Raw genomic sequence first — 19,819 nt, 5'->3', positions numbered from 1 at the left:
TCCCCCCCCCTTGTGCTCTCTCTCTCTCTCTCTCAAAATAAATAAATAAAATCTTTCTAAGAAATAAAATGTATTTGTACAAGTCTTAATAGATTAAAATCAAACATTTGTTTGCCTATATATATGTAATACATACAATGTAAATATGTGAACACACATTTTTAATCCTTAATAAAAGATACATTAGTATCCTTGCATATATCTTATATATGTATATATATGTCGCACAGTTTATGTAAAATTCGCTGTGCTTGTAATCATACCAACATGTTCATGTTCCTGTGACTTCCTTGAAGGTTTACATCATAATCCTTTAGTTCTGTTTTCTGCTTTAAAAGTTCTTTATGGCAAAGGTATGAGAATAGTCTAGGAAGGCTTATGATTTTGGAATAGCTGTATTCCTTAGGAGAACTCACAGCTGGCATTTGGGCCACCTGATTATTAAATATTGACTTAATTTATTTCTTTATTCATCTAGGTGTGTCTCTGTCTTCAGTGGCTTCTGAAAGTGATTATGCCATTCCCCCAGATGCTTACTCCACAGACACAGAATACTCCCAGCCGGAGCAGAAGCTCCCTAAAACCTGCTCATCATCCAGTGATAACGGGAAAAATGTAAACACTGAATCAGGCTTTTTTTTTTTTTAAAGAAAGAAAATATTAATGAATCTTGTTAGTTTGAGGCTCCAAAGGGAATAAATTTTTAAAATTTCTTTTTAATTAGGAACCACTGGAAAAATCTGGCTACTTATTAAAAATGAGTGGTAAAGTCAAGACTTGGAAGAGGAGGTGGTTTGTTCTTAAAGGTGGTGAATTACTTTACTATAAATCTCCGGTGAGTGGGAAGCGCTTGCTTTTTAGAACTGACTTCCTCAAACTAGAAATCAAATTCCTGGTTGATTTTCTTCCCTGTAATGCAATTAATGATACAAAGCATTTCTTACTACTACTGTTCCAGGTAATCAATCACTCTTCCTTCCGTTTTCTTCCTTTCCTACAGAGTGATGTAATTAGAAAACCCCAGGGCCATATTGAACTTAGTGCATCCTGCAGTATTTTAAGAGGAGATAACAAACAAACAGTTCAGGTACTTTTTTTTAACCTTTTTTTTTTTTTACTTTTTCTTTTTTGTATCATGCAAAACTCAGTTCTTAATGATCCAAGCTAACAGAGAGGAGATTGGATGATTCAGTGTTTCTTTATTCGTTTTGTATTAAGTATGGTGCCTCAAAAAACATGTGAAACCCCAGACCTTCTCAGTTAAAAATATAACGTCAGCTGGGTTTGTGTTGAGTACCTGTCCACAGCACTTCCTTTGCCCTTTATCCCGTACACGCTTCTTTCCCTATACTTGATCTCGCAGCTACTCTCAGCTCTCAAACTGTCTAGCTATTTTAGGGAAGGCTTATCTGAGAAATGAATTCCCAATATTATTAGTTTGATGTTCGACTAACTTCAGGAGAGCTTGCATTTTGATATAGAACCAGAAAATGGCATTTCTTCTATGAACTTCAGCTGCTATAGCACGTAAGTGGGAAAAATATTGGTCACACCCTAGACATAGCTGCTGGCCATTAACCCACACGATAAGGCCAGTCTTGCTAGAAGCCAACTAAATGTAAAACATACATTCTTGAGATAGTTTGATAAATGTGATTGAAATTCAGATACTTTATTTCTGAAATACCTTCTATAAATATTATATTCTTATCTTGCTCCTTTGAAGAGTGGAATAAGGCTCATTTTCAGTGTTTTCTGGGGATAATAACTTTAGAACTGTCCAAAAATGTAGAAGGGAGAATCAGGAAAAATTTCGTCTTGAAGCATGGCAGATAAGAATCTGGGTGGCACAGTCAGTTGAAGCAGCCAAGTCTTGGTTTTGGCTCAGGTCCTGATCTCAGGGTCCTGGGATTGAGCCCCACATCAGGGTCCAAGCTCAGCGTGGAGTCGGCTTAAGATTCTCTTCTCCCTCTGCCCCTCCCCCTCCAGGTATACTCTCTCTTTCTGTCTCTCCTTTTTTCGTTCTACCTCTAAAATAAATAAATAAGCAAAATCTTTAAAAAAAAATTAGCTACAAGCTTCTGAAATATTTGGAAATTTTGAAATGTGGTTCATTTAAGACTGAATATTGTGAGTTCGTAATATCTTATATGTTATAAGAGTTGCTCTTCTTCTAAACACTTCTTCTTGTTTTATTTATAATTGATTTCATCACTTCTATAACAAATAACTCTTTATTTGCTAAAAAATGTCTTATTACAATCTCCAGTCATGCTGCTCTCACTTCAACAGCCAGAAACCTGTAGCACATTTAAGGGAGAAAAAGAAATGGTAATGATTAAATGAGATAAAAAACCATGACTCAAGAGCTTAATACTCTGAAAAATTTTAAAGTAAATGGAAGTGAAAAAATTATTTCAACACTAAGTTAATTATTGTAATTCTCACAAAGTGGTGAAACTACTCTAAATTATGTATGAATCATTTATTTAGCAACTAGGATTCAAGGTATAGCATGTTTGTTTCTATGTTAATTAATGATGTTTTCAGACTAGTCAGGGAAATGCTAATAATCCTAAATCTTCAGAGTTTCCATTCCTATCTCTTTCTCATCCCCTTTCAGTTGACCACTGAAAAACACACATACTATCTGACTGCAGATTCTCCCAATATATTGGAAGAATGGATTAAAGTGTTACAGAATGTTCTTCGAGTACAAGCTGCCAGCCCACTTTTTCTGCAGCCTGAGGGCAAACCAACGGTGAAGGGATTGCTCACCAAGGTAGGACCTTTATGTGCATAGCAGTGTCTGAGGCAACTGGGGAGGTAGCCCCACGATCATCAGTGGGTGTCAGAGAATATGTGTATTAAGTATTTATATTATCTTGGGTGGGAAGGGTGTTTTACTTAGGATACCAAGTGTTCTTACCATCAAAAATTTCCTAACCAGAATTTTTAAAAGATAATTGAAAAGCTTGGGTAAGTGTTTGAAACATGTGAAAAACAAGCTTTTCCTAGTTAGTAAGTAAAGGATAAATATCAATGGGGGAAAAGAAACAAAGGACACAATGGGAAAGAAGTAGAGTTGGTAGACCTAAAAAATACAAATGATATTTTAAAAAATCTGGTCAATTGGGTAGCTCAGTTGGTTTGGTGTCCGACTCTTGATTTCACCTTGGGTCTTGATCTCAGGTCATGAGTTCAAGCCCCATGTTGGGCTCCACATTGGGCACGGAGCTTACTAAAAAAAAAAATAAGTAAATAAAATGTAGATCTTAAGTATAGGGTGTGATGGGTTTTGACAGATATTTACTATCAGTCTGTCAACATATAGAACATTTCAATTGCCCCAGAAAGATTACTAGCATGGCATAGTTTACAATGAAGAAAAATTGGCATCAATTTAAATGTAGAGTAAGGGATAGTTTAAACAAGTATATATAATCAGATAATGCTTTACTATACAGCCATTTTAAATAAAAGAATATTCAGTGCTATAGAAATATGTTATGATGCATTGTTAGTTGACAAAGTAGACAGCAGTATTATATTATTATCCCATTTTATTATATATGTATAGAAAAATGTCTGAATATGAAATATGCCAAAATATATTATAACTCTGATTTCATTCTTGCTTAATTCTGTTTTCTCATTTTTTTAGAATGAGGAAGAATTGATTTATGCTAAGATAAATATTATTTTTAAATTTAAAAAGTCCTATTGATCACTTTAAGAAAAATACAATAAAATATTTACACATAAGTTATCACACACAAAAATAACCTCTAAATAATCATTCATCATTCATGTGCCTTGTTTATGTAAGAAGTTAAAAATTTAGATTTAGACAAGCTATGTCACCGTGTAATTTATACTTAGCATGAATATGGGAACATAGATAGGTGCTACTCGGTAATATTTACAGATTGACCAGATCCACCAAAAGTAAGAGAAAAATTTCACCAATACATTCAACAAAGAATTGTACTGTGTTTTTTCCAAAATGTTACATTACCGGGAAAATGTTTTTTCAGTTACCAGTGACGTAGAGACTCCCTGGTATTATGCAAATATATATTTTCCAGTGAACACAATGCTACTTTAAATCACATTCTTACTATAATTCATAATAACTAGCTGTCCTCTGATTTCAAGGACCATGTGTTTTAAACCCTTAGACTTTAATATGATCCTGTGGCTAAGGGTTTGTTATGTCTCCCACAATCTGTTTGTGTGATTGTTTTTTCTTTATCCACATGGCACTGTCAGTTCCTGCACATTATATTTCTGCTAGTCCCTGCCTCCCATCTCACAGTTGCATTTTAAATGAAGATAAGTAGATGTGATTACCAGATGACTAAACCACTTGGGTTTATAGACAGGCTGCTTATTAGGTTTCCTTCCTACCATTTTTCATGTCCACCCCCATATTTTCACCCTCAGAGCCTTGTAAGAGAAAAACTTCCCTCAGTTATTCTGGGCGATTTGTTCTGAGCTCACATTCAGGCTACAATTTAAGCTACTGTAGAACAGCACTTGAATGCTTTGGAGGGGAGGAGGTGTTTTTCAAGTTGTCACGTTGTTATTAAGTACAGAAAAATGTCGGTTGATATTAAGAACTTGACTAATTTTGATTCTGGATTAGTCACTCTTGCAACTTTTATTTTAATACTTAAGAAAAACATTTTCTGTACAAAAAGCCATTTATTTAAAAAACAAAAATTTAGGGGCGCCTGGGTGGCTCAGTGGGTTAAGCCTCTGCCTTCGGCTCAGGTCATGATCTCAGGGTCCTGGGATCGAGCCCCACATCGGGCTCTCTGCTCAGCAGGGAGCCTGCTTCCCCCTCTCTCTCTGCCTGCCTCTCTGTCTACTTGTGATCTCTCTCTGTGTGTCAAATAAATGAACAAAATCTTTAAAAAAAAAAAAAAAAAAGAAGAAGAACCAGGGGACTAAACGTTTGGAATGAGGTCAAAGAACAGGAGTGGTGCCAGCAATGAGAGAAGGAGGGGGAAAAGGTTGAGATCAGAGAATAGAATGTCAATTTCAGAAGTGGAGCAGTTTCTGGTAAAGAAAAGTTGAGGGTATGAGGAAGGGGACAAAGGTCCTTGGAAAGGAAGAGGGCAGGAAACTGTGAATTGAATTAAGGATGTAGAGAGGCAGCGTGGCAGAGGCTAGGTAGGGCAAGAGCACAAGCCCAAGTCCTGGCTCTGCCACATTCTCGTGTGTGTGACCTTAAACAGGCGGCTTGCAGCTCTGTGCCTTACTGTCCTCATCTGTTAAGTGGGGGGTTAACCATAGTGCCAGCCTCATAAGGTATTGGGAGGATGAAATGAATTATTTAAGCATATACAGTGCTTTAGAACAGTGCCTGCCACATAAACACTCCCAAATGCTAGCTATTATTCTCACAAGCTTTTCACCCACATATGGAAGTCAGCAAGGCTGGGTGATAGGATTTGTGGTGGGGAGGCTATAGGCATGAGAATTTAGGAGAGGAGAGATGACCGTGGGAGCTTCTACTTTATATGATGACAGAGACTAATCATTAGGGTATGATATACCACGTCTTCAGAGTTTCAGGCAGAACCGATAGGCAGGACCTTTGTACAGATTCAAGGTAAAAAAACAATGTTTTTCAATTATTTCATTCGCCAAAGCTCTGGGATTTGAGGTTGTCTTTAAATTTTTACAAGGATTCTTCTAGCCTAATTTGCTTTATTATGAATTTTCCAGAATAGGTCAGAGTTTTAAGAAATCCTGATATAATCAGATGTACGCATTAAGACAGATTGTGCTTTTAAAGCAACTTTTACATGTGAATTGGCACAGGTCTTTGTTAACTTGTAATTCTTCAAAGGTACACATTGTTCTATTTTAAAGATAAATCATTTCAAAAGTATGCTCTCTACAGCCAGATGCATTATACTCCAGTTTTGCTGAGAGGCCCCTCTGGATTTTGTTTAAAAGAAGAAGAAAGAAAAAAAAAAAAAAACCTGGGTGACACAAACTATTTAAAACTTCCAGGATATTTGTCTATAAATACGTTTCTAAATTTAATTAAACTGAAACAAGTCTCGCCAAATGAAACATTTTTTGTTTTTGCTCAAGCAGGATCTTAAATCCATCAGACTTTAGATGGTGGCATTTGCTTAAACTGCAGCTTTGAAAGCCTGAAGGCTGGCTGCATGTGTGGGTTTAAATGACATGTGTTTTCTTTCTCCTTATTCATAGTGAAGAAGGAAGCATTTATTGAGTAACTACTATTTTCCTTTATTTACATGTTCTCCCTTGGTCATCACATCAGCCCAATAAGATACACAGTAATTACACATTATGGACAAAAATTCTGGGGTGCCTGGGTGGCTCAGTGGGTTAAGCCTCTGCCTTTGGCTCAGGTCTTGATCTCAGGGTCCTGGGATCGAGCCCCGCACCTGACTCTCTGCTCAGCAGGAAGCGGGCTTCCTTCTCTCTCTCTGCCTGCCTCTCTGCCTACTTGTGATCTCTCCCTGTCAAATGAATGAATAAATAAATAAATAAAATCTTTTGGGGAAAAAAAAAGGCTGAAAGGTTAAGTCAGTCACCTGAGGACCTCCATCTAGCATGAGGCAGAACTGGAATTTAAATGTTGGTTCCTTTGACCTCAAAACCCAGGCCTTTTCTACTACAGTGACTTGCCTCCCATAAAATCTGTTGTGGCAGTTATTTTTCTTCTTCTCAGTGTACTACTATCAGAACAGGCCATTTCAATGTAAGTCATCCCAAGGGCCCTGCAAAACCTACATACCTCCTACCCTCACCCGTCATGTCCCTTCCCCAGTGACCTCTCTCCTATCTCCACACTGCTCAGTCTCAGACACACCATCCCTGGTCCTTCCCATTTACCTGTTTTGTCCAGAGTGTTCTTCCCTCAGATGACTGCATGGCTCATCTACCTCCTTCAGGACCTGACTCGATACCAGGGAAGCCTTCCTGAGCCCCTTGTTTTAAACTGTAAAACACACCCCCTACCCTCTCCCCAACCACTTCCTCCCTCTCTTCTGCATTAGTTTTCTCCTTAATACTTATCACCATGGGCAAGTATGACAACAGCATGTCGGGCTTTAGTTTTACTGGCCAGTGTCTTGGTTTCTAGAAGGTGGACCTCTCCAGATTGAAGCCCATTCTGTTGCAGGAGAGGCGCTAGCTTCAAGGCTTGACAGGACTGCCAGGGAAGGAGGACTCTAGGGCAGGTGCAACCAGGCATGCCACATTCTAGGTCTGGAGCACTAGGGCTTGTTGGAAATCTTACCTATTGGCAAGAATGGAGTTCTTGGTGTTTTTCTAGGCTTGACAGTGTAGCTGGGACTCTCCGGCAAAGATCTTCAATGACGGTACCGAGGCAGGACAGGGCCAGGGAGGAACTCACAGTAAGGATCTTCATAAAGACACCCAATGATGAAAAACCTACAATATTCAGTAAAAATTTTAAGTAAATGTCTTCCACGTGAAACAGATATAAATGTAAACATTTTGTGTTTTTTTAAAAGATTTTATTTATTTATCAGATTGAGAGAGCACACAAGCAGGGGCAATGGCAGACAAAGCAGGCAGAGGGAGAAGCAGGCTGAACAAGGAGCCCAATGCAGGACTTGATCCCAGGACCCTGGAATCATGACCTAAACCAAAGGCAGCTGCTTAACCAACTGAGCCACCCAGGCTTCCCACGTTTTGTGGTCTTAATGATGATATATAGCATACTGTTGGTTTCATTGTCTTCCTTGCAAGGTTGTGATCTCCTTGTTTAAAGAGCCTGTGCCTTGTTCATATGCCTATTCCCAGGCCTTAGAGCAGTCTCTGACTATTCAAAATCAAGAGCTAGATTCAAATTCTGTCCCTCTCACTTAACAGTTCCTGACATATAGGCAGTATTCAGTATATAGTTATTATATTAATATTATTTTCTTGTTGTGTATGAATCCTTCTAGAGGAGGCACCAAATGTTTTAAATGAGTGAATCTTTTACATAAGGGAAAGCACCAGATTTTGTAGGTTTTAATCTTCTCTTTCTAACATTATTAGGGGATTAACCCAGAGAGCCACAAGGTTACTGAAAATCTAGGAAATACGGTAACTATGAAATACACTTACTTATAAAATAGGCATTTTGTTTTATCTGTCTCTGAATTCTCAGCCCTAGGCATAGTCCTTGACATACAGCAAACATTTAAAAAAATTTTTTTTAAAGATTTTATTTATTTATTTGACAGATCACAAGTAGGCAGAGAGGCAGGCAGAGAGAGAGAAGGGAGGAAGCAGGTTCCCCACTGAGCAGAGAGCCCGATGTGGGGCTCGATCCCAGGACTCTGGGATCATGACCCAAGCCGAAGGCAGAGGCTTTAACCCACTGAGCCACCCAGGCGCCCCTACAGCAAACATTTTTTAAGCGTTAAGTGATGAACACCGAAGCCAGACGTGCCCTGGTACTGCTAGAACAGGTCAATCTTAAACCACTTTCGCACAATCTTGTTGGAATATCACTTATACCTTGAACACACTGGATATATACAGAGTTTCTGGCAGAATGCATATGCTATACTTCAATGTGTCCAAGTTCTGAACTACATTTGTAATTCTTTGAAATATGATTTCAGGTAAAGCATGGCTACTCCAAGAGAGTCTGGTGTACACTTATAGGAAAAACATTATATTATTTTCGTAGTCAAGAAGATAAGGTATGTATGTATTTTTAATAAGCTAATGTTGGTTGTAGCTCAAAGTGTTCTCTTTCACGCTTCCACTACTAGCTAAAACTTTAGAATTTTTGATAAGGTTGCAGTCTTGCATTAAATTTGTTACTGAGGTAATCACATACCTACAGGGGTCTTGATTCTTAATTAGAAGTCTTAGCGATTTTTAAGAAATGCATCTTGGTCTTAAAAGAGAAGTCTTCCCCACTCCCAGCTGTCAATTTTTCATATTTGCCCAGGTTCTGACAGACTAGGTAAGGTTGAAGGAAGGGGACAGCAAGATAGGAAAGGAAAATCTGGGGAGGGAAAGAATCCAGCCCTGTCCCAGGCCCTCAGATCCCTTGATACCACTTATCTATCCACCGGTCTATCCATCTTCTACCCATTTGTATCCTTATATTCATTTTTAAATGAATCTCCTCCCAAGAAGAACTTGAGTTGTCTTCACTCTCAGAGGCAAAAGGTGGGATAGCTTTCAAAGGTGAAATGTATGCTCAGTTATCATTATGGGTATTCTGCATCACCTTTGGATTCCTGAAACTAAAAATTGAACCAACATGGGCCAAAAGTACTTGCACAAAATGATGCCAGCTCCACAGAATGGTCTGTGACTGATTATTGTGTTAATGAGATCAGGCTTCTTGCTCCAGTGACCATGTAGGTCATGTCAGTCCATTATTATTTCTCTGTTCCATTTCCAGATGGCACTCTCGGTTCTGACCAGTATGTATTTAAGATGCATGCCATTATTAGTATTGCTCATGGGATGTGGAAATTAACACAGTCAGCTATGAAAAATGATACCTCTGAGGTCATGTGGGAAGATACTAACATAAAAATGTGACACGGATAAGCCCAGTACAAAATCGTACATTCAGTATAATCCCAACTAATTTTAGTCAGGAAAACAGAAGACACTCTATGTATCCCAGGTCTGACAGTTCTAATATAGAATTAGGGACATCCATCACTTTTAGAAAAGTTCTATAATGTTTAGAAAGGTTGGGGGAACAGACGCCAGGGAAGCTGCCACTGGATATCTGAGCCCAAAGCACGGAGGCAGCTGGTCCTCAACAGCTTAGCAGAAAGCTCTGGGACACTCCCATCAGCCCATGCGTCAGACTACAAGTGTCTCGAGAGAGTTACAGCTTCTCCTTCACCCTTACCTTCTGCACCTTGTGTAGGTTTTCTCAGAGGCAGGCTCTGAGAACCCTGGAGAGAAGGGGATTCTGACAAGGTTCCCAACTTCTCGTCTGCAATTACCAGAAGATTTTAGAAGAGGATGGTTGGGATGGAGAATTCTAATTCTCATGCTGGCCTATCCGTATAAAAAAAAATGCATAGCAAAAAAATTGGAAAGAACCATACAAAGAAAGGGGCGCCTGGCTGGCTCAGTTGGTGGAGCGTGTGACTCTTGATCTTGGGGTTGTGAGTTCAGGCCCCACACTGGGTGTAGAGCTCACTTAAAAATAAAATCTTAGAATTATGTCAAAATGTTGAATAATTATCTGTAATGGAAGAATTTATAAATGATTTTTTCCTTCTCTTATACCTTTCTATATTTCCTATAATGTGTTTCAAAAAGAGGACATTATTTAAAATTTGCTGAGAGTAGAACTTAAATATTCTCACTAATAATAATAATGTAATAAAAATGGATAACATTGGTCATAGAAGAAACAAGTCAGAACGATATAGGTGGATGAGTAGAAATCCATTATAACCACTGGAAAGTATTGAGAATGCATGTGAATCTGGATAGACCTACTTCATCTCATGTAATAGATATTTCAGAAACAATTTGTTTCTATCTGGATCAGTGTCTTTTTTTATTCAGTCAAAATATGTAAAAACACTAGGCCTATTTACTATTTTTTTGGAATAGTGAATTAGTGAATCCTTTGGTAAAATGAATAATCATCTTTAAATGCTGGGGTGCGTGGACTCTTGATTTTCATATAATTGGGTATGCCTAATCAGGATAGTATTGTCATATATTATCACCATAGAATTAATTTTCTTTATCCCAGCTTGCTACCTATGTATTATTATAAATATAATGTTATAAATATATAATAAATATATTCAATAAATAAAATTTTATTTATTTAATAAGTAAAACATATTATTCATTATTTATTTATTTGGCTTTTGTTTTCCTGCCTTTCTTTTTCTGAAAGCATGTAGGTAAGTTAATTTTGCATTTTTTTTCCCTTCAGAAGTAAATTTTCTTCTTTCAGTGCCCAGAAGAGTGCTTTGTACATAGTGACTACTGAGAAAATAGTTATTAATTTAATGGGAAAAAGTCATGTTTCCCATGCAAGACAACACATTTAATTAAATGATTTAATTTGTACTATTAATCGGCTATTAGGCAGATAATAATTCAGCTTAGATAAGATATTCAGGTAAAACCTTACTGAGACGGTGACATTTTAATTAGGTCTGAAGGAAGTAAAAGAGCTGCCATGTGGATATTTCAGGCAATAGCATGCCAGGCAGAGGGAACAGCAAGTGCAAAGGGCCTGAGGCAGGAGTGTGCCTGGTGTGTTTGAGGACTAGTGAGGAGGTCAGTATTGATGCCAGGATTTGGGGCTGAACAGAAAAATTAAGTTGCCAGCAACTGAGATAGAAAAGACTGGGCAGAGCAAGTTGTTTGAGATGCTATTAAATAGTTAAATAGAGAAAGTGAATCTGGAGTTACAAATGTGAGAGTAGCTGATATATGCCAGTACTAAAGCCCTGAGCTTGGATGAGATCACCTGGAGACTGAGAGTAGATGGGAAAAAATCCAAGCACTGAGCCCTGAACCTGAGCCTTGAACCTGAGCATGCAAACGGGTGATGGCAAATATCCTTGAGGTTAGAACGAACATTTTCAGACTGCAATTGCAAATCTGATAAAATATTTTAGAAGCTGTAAATTTGAAGCAGACCATGTATTTTCCTAGAATAAATGTACTTAATTAAAGCAAAAGTTTTAAAACAAATATGCTAAATATTCAACACAGCAGATTGGATTGCTTTTGACAATAAAGTAGGTAAAACTCAATGTAAATCAGCTTTAGGAAGTAGGAAGTTTTTCTTACTCTTAAAGTAAGATGGAAGAATCATGACATTGTCTTGTGATATATGTTTTAATAAATACCCTCAAAACACTTCTCATTGGGATTTAGGGTGATAATCACACTTCTTTGTATCAGCTGCCTAGTCTCGTCACTCTTTCTATGAATAGTATTGAGACTTTGTCTATACGTGTCCTTTTGATCCAGTACCTTAATCTAATGAATTCTGTGGGGGGCAGGGAGGAGGAAGTCAAATGAATATTTTGACTGAATTACATAATTACTTGACTAGGTAATGGGTCATTTTAGTGTAAGGAATAATCTGCACAGAATAGCTTCTTGGCTAGTAGTTGAACTCTTTGTTTCTATTACAGTTGGGCATTTTAGTTGGGGCTACTCTTTTGTAACAATGTGGATAACCCAACTGCCTTTAGGCATTCATTTAAAAAGAAAGATATGCTAAGATATGCTTTATAAAAGTAAGCATGAAAGGGACTATGAAAAATTTTAGTGGGAAAAGATCTAAAAAGTGCCTTCCTCATAATCACTAACATTCACTTTAGTTTCCTTTAGGTCAGATCAAACTCTGGGAGGCTAAAGTTGAAGAGGTTGATAGATCCTGTGATTCAGATGAAGATTATGAAGCCAGTGGGAGAAGTCTGTTATCTACACATTACACCATTGTGATCCACCCAAAAGACCAAGGTCCGACTTACCTCCTGATTGGATCCAAACATGAAAAGGTACCTAGGGACTTACTGGTTGATTTGAAATGGTGTACATTCATGTCATTAAGTACTGGTAATAATCATCAAATCAATTTTATGAACATGAAGAAAAGAACTTTGTTAAAGACCTTTAGCTCTGTTTTCAGATATTCTTCATGTCCCTGGAAACTAGCCTTGTTCACATGTCATTTTTCTATCTTCTCATCAAAAGTGATCTCAAGGCTGAAATTAGTACATGAAGGCAGAAGACAAAAGGAGCTTATGTTCAAAACATGTATCTCAGGACTCCTGGGTGGCTCAGTGGGTTAAGCCTCTGCTTTTACCTCAGGTCATGATCTCAGGGTCCTGGGATCGAGCCCTGCATCGGGCTCTCTGCTCAGTGGGGAACCTGCTTCCTCCTCGTTCTCTGCCTGCCTCTCTGCCTACTTGTGATCTCTCTCTCTGTCAAATAAATAAATAAAATCTTTATAAAAAAAACTATCTCTTAGACTGAGTATTTTGAGGTGACTCTAAGGCCTCCCCCTTATATTTTTTACCATTTCCAGCAAAATTTTGGTTTAGATATAATTGAGAATGAATCATTATATGTATTATATGTATGTGTAATAAGTAAACAATATAAAAGTTAATATAATGTAAAATAAATATATCTAATTTGGGACAAAAGAAGCATCACAGATTAAGGGGAAAGTAATGGATTATTCAATACATAGTATGGTATGCTCATTATATACTGAGGAAATTGACTATTTAGGAAAACATTAGTTTTTCATCTCACACATATAGTAAAATAGTTCTAAATGAATGTAAAGAGTTAAATGAAATTATTTTTTCAAAGAGCCTTTACCTGATCTCTGAGTAGAAGGCACTTTCTTTTTTCATTTTTTTTTAAGATTTTATTTATTTATTTGACAGAGAGAGGGAGAGATCACAAGTAGGCAGAGAGGCAGGCAGAGAGAGAGGGGGAAGCAGGCTTCCCGCCGAGCAGAGAGCCTGATATGGGGCTCCATCCCAGGACCCTGGGATCATGACCTGAGCCGAAGGCAGAGGCTTAACTCACTGAGCACCCAGGTGCCCCAGAAGGCACTTTCTAAAAAGAAAACACAATGTAAGAAATCACAGTAGAAATGGGTGATATATTCAACTACAAAAAATTGAGGGGTGCCTGGGTGTCTCAGTTGGTTAACATCGCCTTTGGCTGAGGTCAGGATCCCGGGGTCCTGGGATCAAGCCCCACATTGGGCTCCCTGCTCAGCAGGAGCCTGCTTCTCCCTCTCCCTCTGACCCTCCACTCTGCTCATGTTCTCTCTCTCTCTCAAATGAATTTTAAAAAAACAAAAAACTTAAAAAAAAACCAAACTGAAATGCTTGTCTATATCGAATAAAATCACAAGCAGAACCAAAAGGATAATACAAAAAATAAAATATTTCATGGATGGTTGCTATATCTTTAACATGTAAACAACTTTTATAAATTACTCCTTCTTTTTTACGGCATGGTATTGCATTGTATGTATATACCACATTTACTTTAGCCGTTCGTCTGTCAGTGGACATTTAGTCTGCTTTCATGTCTTGTTTATTGTGACTAATGCTGCAGATAAACATGTGAGTACAGATATCTCTTCGTGATCCTGATTTCAGTTTGTCCGGATATGTACCCAGACGTACAATTGCTGGATCATAGGGTGGTTCTATTTTTAGTTGTTGAGGAGCCTCCATAATGTTTTCCATAGCGATAGCATCAGTCACATTCCAACTAGCGGTGGCTAAGTGTTCCCTTTTCTCCACATCCTTGCCAGCATTTGCTATCATTTTTTAAATACAACAGCCATTCTTTTTTTTTTTTTTTGAAGGTTTTATTTATTTATTTGAGAGAGAGAGTGTGCACAAGAGCAGGGGGAGGGACAGAGGGAGAAGCAGACTCCCCACTGAGCAGGGAGCCCAATGAAGGGCCCCTGGGATCATGACCTGAGCCGAAGGCAGACTCTTTACTGACTGAGCCAGACGCCCCTGATACAAGCCATTCTACTGAGTGTGAGGTGATATCTTATTATGGTTTTGATTGGTATTTCCTTGGTGATTAGTGGTGTTGAACACCTTTTCAGGTATCTGTGGGACATCTGCATGTCTTCTTTAGAGAAATGTCTATTCAGTTCCTTTGCCCATTTCTTTTTCTTTTGCTCATTTTTTAATTGGGCTAATTGTTTTCTTTACTATTGAGTTATAGGAGTTTCTTATATATTTTGGATATTAACCCTTTATCAAATAAATGATTCTCAACTATTTTCTCCCATTTCATAAGTTGCCTTTCGTTTTATTGATTGCTTCCTTTGCTGTGCAGGTTTTTAGTTTCGTATAATCACACTTGTCTGTTTTTGCTTTTGTTGCCTGTGCTTCTAGTATCGAATCTAAGCTGTCATCACCAAGGTCAATGTCCAAAAGCTTTGTCCCTATGTTTTCTTCTAGGACTTTTGTTGTTTCAGGTCTTATGTTTAAGTCTTTATTCCATTTTGAGTTGATTTTTGTGTATGGTATAAGATAAGGGTCCAATTTCATTGTTTTGCATGTGGATATCCGATTTTTCCAATACCATTTATCGAGGAGACTATCCTTTCCCCATTATGTATTCTTGGCAGTCTTGCCAAAGATAAGTTGACCATATATGGGTTTTTTTCCAGGCTCTCTGCTGTTCCACTGGCCTATATGTTTGTTTTCATGCCATACCAAGCTGTTTTGATTATTGTAGCTTTGTAATATATTTTGAATCAGGAAGTATGATGCCCCCAGCTTTGTTCTTCTTGCTCAAAATTGCTATGGCTATTCAGGATCTTTTGTGATTCCTTAGGATTGGTTTTTCTATTTCTGTTAAAAATACCGTTGGAATTTTTATAGGAATTGCACTGAATCTGGAGGTGCTTTAGGTAGTGAGGACATGTTAATAATACTAATTCTACCAATCCATGGATACTAAATATCTTTCCATTTATTTGTGACTGTTTTAATTTATTTCATCAGTATTTTATAGTTTTTTGGTGTACAAGTCTTTCAGCTGGTTTGTTAGGTTTATTCCTAAGTATTTTATTCTTTTTGATGCCATTGTAAATGGGATTATTTTCTTCCTTTTCCTGTTGGATAATTCATTATTAGTGTATAGAAATGCAACTAACTTATGTATGTTGATTTCGTATCCTGCAGCTTTGCTGAATTCATTTATTAGTTCTAACAATATTTTTTTGGATTCTTTAAGGTTTTCTATATATAAAATCATGTCATCTGCAAAGAGAGATAATTTTACTTCTTCCTTCCCAATTTGGATGCCTTTTATTTCTTTTTGTTACCCTATTGCTCTGGCTAGGACTTCCAGTGCTATATTGAATAGACGTAGCAAGAGTGGGCATCCTTGCTTTGTTCCAGATCTTGAAGGAAAAGCTTTCAGTTTTTCACCATTGAGTATATTAGCTGTGGGCTTTTCTTATATGGCCTTTATTGTGTTGAGGTAAGTTCTTTCTGGGTATTATTTTCTTCTTTAAATTTTCCGGATTTCCCAAGTACTTTGAATGTATTATTCGTATGTATTCAGAGTCAGATTTTAAATTTGATAGACTTTATTATGTTTCTTAAAAGAATATGCACTGGTTGCATTTATTCTAGTTTTTCAACATCATATTAACTTCCTTAATTTTGTCATGCTTTCCTAAGAAACATCTGTAGAAAACAATAAAAATGTGAACAATGGGAAAAAGCACTATGAGCATAATTCAAGTGAGCTTGCTTCAGAACTGTTTGACTAGGTGACTTTTGGTTATTTATTTAAAAACTAAAGAATTTTTTCAGTGTCAAAGTTTTCTACTGTTTATACAGTTGTTTTTTCTTTAAGTCATCAAAAATTATATCTTGGTTAACATCTCTATTAATGTGTTTCGATTTTAAGGACACTTGGCTTTATCATCTGACTGTTGCAGCAGGAAGTAACAATGTAAATGTTGGATCAGAATTTGAACAACTCGTTTGCAAACTGCTAAATATTGAAGGAGAAGCTTGTAAGTTCATAACATATAAGGCTTTATAGTTTATGAAATGGACCCAACTCCCTTAGCCTAATTGAGTTTTTACTTTGTGAGTTCTTATTTAATGTACCCATCTGTTCATTGGCTTTGTTTGTCATGGGCCAGGTTTCTCACTGTGGTTCTTAGACTCCATCAGTCCCTGATATGCCATGTCCTGTAATCTTTCTATCTTCACTCACATTACTCCATCTGCCTGAAACTTCCCCTTCCTTCACATTTCTCACTAACCTGATAAAATCCTACCTACCATAGGAACTCCCCCCACTAGTAAGCCTACTTCACATCAGCATCTGGCTCATAAAAGGTGCTTAATAAATGTTAAAAGTATGTCCCAATGCCCTGTGCACTTAACTCTTTTATAGCATTTGTTGTTGTTCATTGAAATTATTTTTCATGGCTCAGGTGTCCCCATTGAGAGTATAGATTCTATGCTATACATAATACCGAGATCATATTTGTAGTATCTAGCATAGGAATTTAACAAATGTTGATTTTAGGAAAGACTTCAAGTTTCTCTTTACTTTTCTGTCTCCCTCTACTTTGGCTTCTCTTCCTCTGTCTCTCACCAGCTCCTTCTCAGAGGCATCTCCTACCTGGGTCACCAATCTTTAGCACATTTCAGCAATGTGATAGTGCTCTCCTAATTTTAGTTTATCCAAAACAGAAACATGAAAATCCCAATGGCCTGGAAACAAGTTAGATAACATTGCCAAAGGTTTCTTGTGACCTGTATGAATTAAGGTTGTGAGCTAGGCCTGAATGAGCTCATTTCTAAAGGGCTAATTAATGGGAGGCCAAAATAAGTGATTCTTCTGTTTTCTGTTCACATCTTATTATGTATTTAGCTTCTCAGATATGGAGACACCCTACTTTGTGTCACAGCAAAGAAGGAATTATTTCCCCACTGACAACACTACCTTCTGAAGCTCTACAGACAGAAGCTATTAAATTATTTAAGGTAAAACTTTATATGGGTTTATACATCGTTAAAATTTTAATTGGAAAAAATAAAAGTAAATAATTTAGGTTGTAAACTTTCACTCCCTCCCCCAAAATCAAAAATATGATCGTCACCATCATTTTTTTATCATAAAATTTTTTAAAATTATTTTTACTAACATATAATATATTATTTGCCCCAGGAGTACAGGTCTGTGAATCATCAGGTTTATACATTTCACACTCACCATAGCACATACCCTCCCCAATGTCCATAACCCAGCCACCCTATCCCTACCTCCCCAACCCCCCACAACTGATCATTTTTATTATTAAGAAAATCTACTGAAATAAAATTAGGTGAATTTAATATGCATTCTGATTGAGGATTTGGGGTTTACTTAAGTCAACTATGAAGGGGGGGACACCTGGATGGCTCAGTCATTGGGCATCTGCCTTCGGCTCAGGTCATGATCCCAGGGTCCTGGGATCGAGCCCTGTATCGGACTCCCTGCTTGGCGGGGAGCCTGCTTCTCCCTCTCCCACTCCCCCTGCTTCTGTTCCCTCTCTCGCTGTGTGTCTCTCTCTGTCAAATAAATAAATAAAATCTTTAAAAATAAATAAATAAACTATGAATGGTTCGAGCAGTGTAAAACCCTTAATATTAGAAGAATCATTTTCCTTTCAACCTCTCAAAAGGAGGGATTTCTCACATCATACTGCCCTCAATGTTGGAGGAGCCGGGTCAGCACCCTCTTGTCCAGTGCTATTCTCCAATTCTTACTACTCAACTTCTATTAGAAATCTCTGATCACTTGAAACTTTTGCCATTCAACAATATCACTCTTAATCCCCTCATCTCTGCATTAGTCATTTTCTGGTAACTCTTCAAATCTCATTAAGGATCTTAGCTCCCAATTCACACTCTTTCTTTCAACCTCAAAATTTGCTGTTATGTTGAACGACTTTATTTTCACTTCACTTACCAGTGCATGGTCTTAAGACTCCTGACCTTCTTGGGGCACCTGGGTGGCTCAGTGGGTTAAAGCCTCTGCCTTCGGCTCAGGTCATGATTCCAGGGTCCTGGGATTGAGCCCTGCATCCAGCTCTCTGCCCAGCGGGGAGCCTGCTTCCTCCTCTCTCTCCCTGCCTCTCTGCCTACTTGTGATCCTTCTCTCTGTCAAATAAATAAATAAATAAATAAGACTCCCGACCTTCTTAATGCCAGGAAGCTTCACCTGTAGGCAGCTGCACCTTCCCATTCTCCATGTCCATATCCTGACCCCACCATTCCTTATAAGTAGACTACCTCTAAAAGCTTCAATTCTTTTTTTAAAAATTTTTTTATTTTTTTATTAACATATAATGTATTATTAGCCCCAGGGGTACAGATCTGTGAATTGCCGGGTTTACACACTTCATAGCACTCACCATAGCACATACCTTCCCCAGTGTCCATAACCCAACCGCCCTCTCTCTACCCCCCTTCCCCCCAATCCCCGACAACCCTCAGTTTGTTTTGTGAGATTAAGAGTCTCTTATGGTTTGTCTTCCCCCCGATCCCATCTTGTTTCATTTGTTCAAAAAGCTTCAATTCTAATATCTCTTTCTATAACCATTATCTCTTAGCCTACAGGTTCTCTTATTATTCTCCCATTTTTCATCCTAAGACCCTTGTTTTGAGCCATTCACTTTTTTTGTTTTGCAACCACGTTTGGACTGGAGCCAATATAAATCTGTGGTCTTTATTCTTTGGGGCTGACTTACTCTTCTTTTGCTTCTCTTTGGTCACACACCCCTCAAACTCCCTATTCAATAATGTTCTTCACAACAAACTTACCTTCTATTTCATCAAGAAAATTAGAGAGCATCAGACGTGAACGCCTCAAATCTCACTCCCCAATAGACATTCTTTCATTTATTTTCCTTCTCTTCCTTTCTTCCAGTCTCAGAATCTTGTGTACCTTCTGTGGATTCAGGTCTTCAGTCCACACCAGGACCTTGGTATTTCATTTTGCCCTGGTTTCTTAGAGTCTCAATTTTTATCTTTCTTTTGGCTTCTTGCCTACATTTCTCCTATCTCAAAAAAAATCATCTGTTTATTAGATAACATAAATTATTATTAATTTGGGGGTATGTTATGATATGATGGTCATGGAAAAATCCTTTGTCACTTGGAGATCCATACTGAGCTATTTATTGATAAAATAACATGATGTACATTAAGATATTCCAGAAAAAAGGTGGAAGGTGGTTTGAATGAAACAAGTTTGGCAAAATGCTGATGAT

The 19,819-nt window shown here is 37.7% G+C and overlaps 1 protein-coding gene across 2 annotated transcripts in view; it reads left to right on the top strand.

Moving 5' to 3' along the window:
• The window catches only part of PLEKHH2 (pleckstrin homology, MyTH4 and FERM domain containing H2), a 109,140-nt gene that overhangs the window by 56,650 nt on the left and 32,671 nt on the right, over positions 1-19,819 (top strand). For both annotated transcript variants that reach the window (XM_080813200.1, XM_080813201.1), the window contains exons 12-19: positions 479-615; positions 725-835; positions 1,001-1,087; positions 2,624-2,782; positions 8,634-8,714; positions 12,357-12,536; positions 16,456-16,564; positions 17,437-17,549. In XM_080813200.1, the coding sequence (XP_080669326.1) occupies positions 479-615; positions 725-835; positions 1,001-1,087; positions 2,624-2,782; positions 8,634-8,714; positions 12,357-12,536; positions 16,456-16,564; positions 17,437-17,549 (977 nt within the window). The remainder of the gene's footprint in view (positions 1-478; positions 616-724; positions 836-1,000; positions 1,088-2,623; positions 2,783-8,633; positions 8,715-12,356; positions 12,537-16,455; positions 16,565-17,436; positions 17,550-19,819) is intronic.

This window comes from Martes martes (genome assembly GCF_963455335.1).
Source record: "Martes martes genome assembly, chromosome: 9".
Taxonomy (NCBI): Eukaryota; Metazoa; Chordata; class Mammalia; order Carnivora; family Mustelidae; genus Martes; species Martes martes.
The sequence above is the reverse complement of the archived record's forward strand: the minus strand, read 5'-3'. Positions and strand labels throughout refer to the sequence as shown.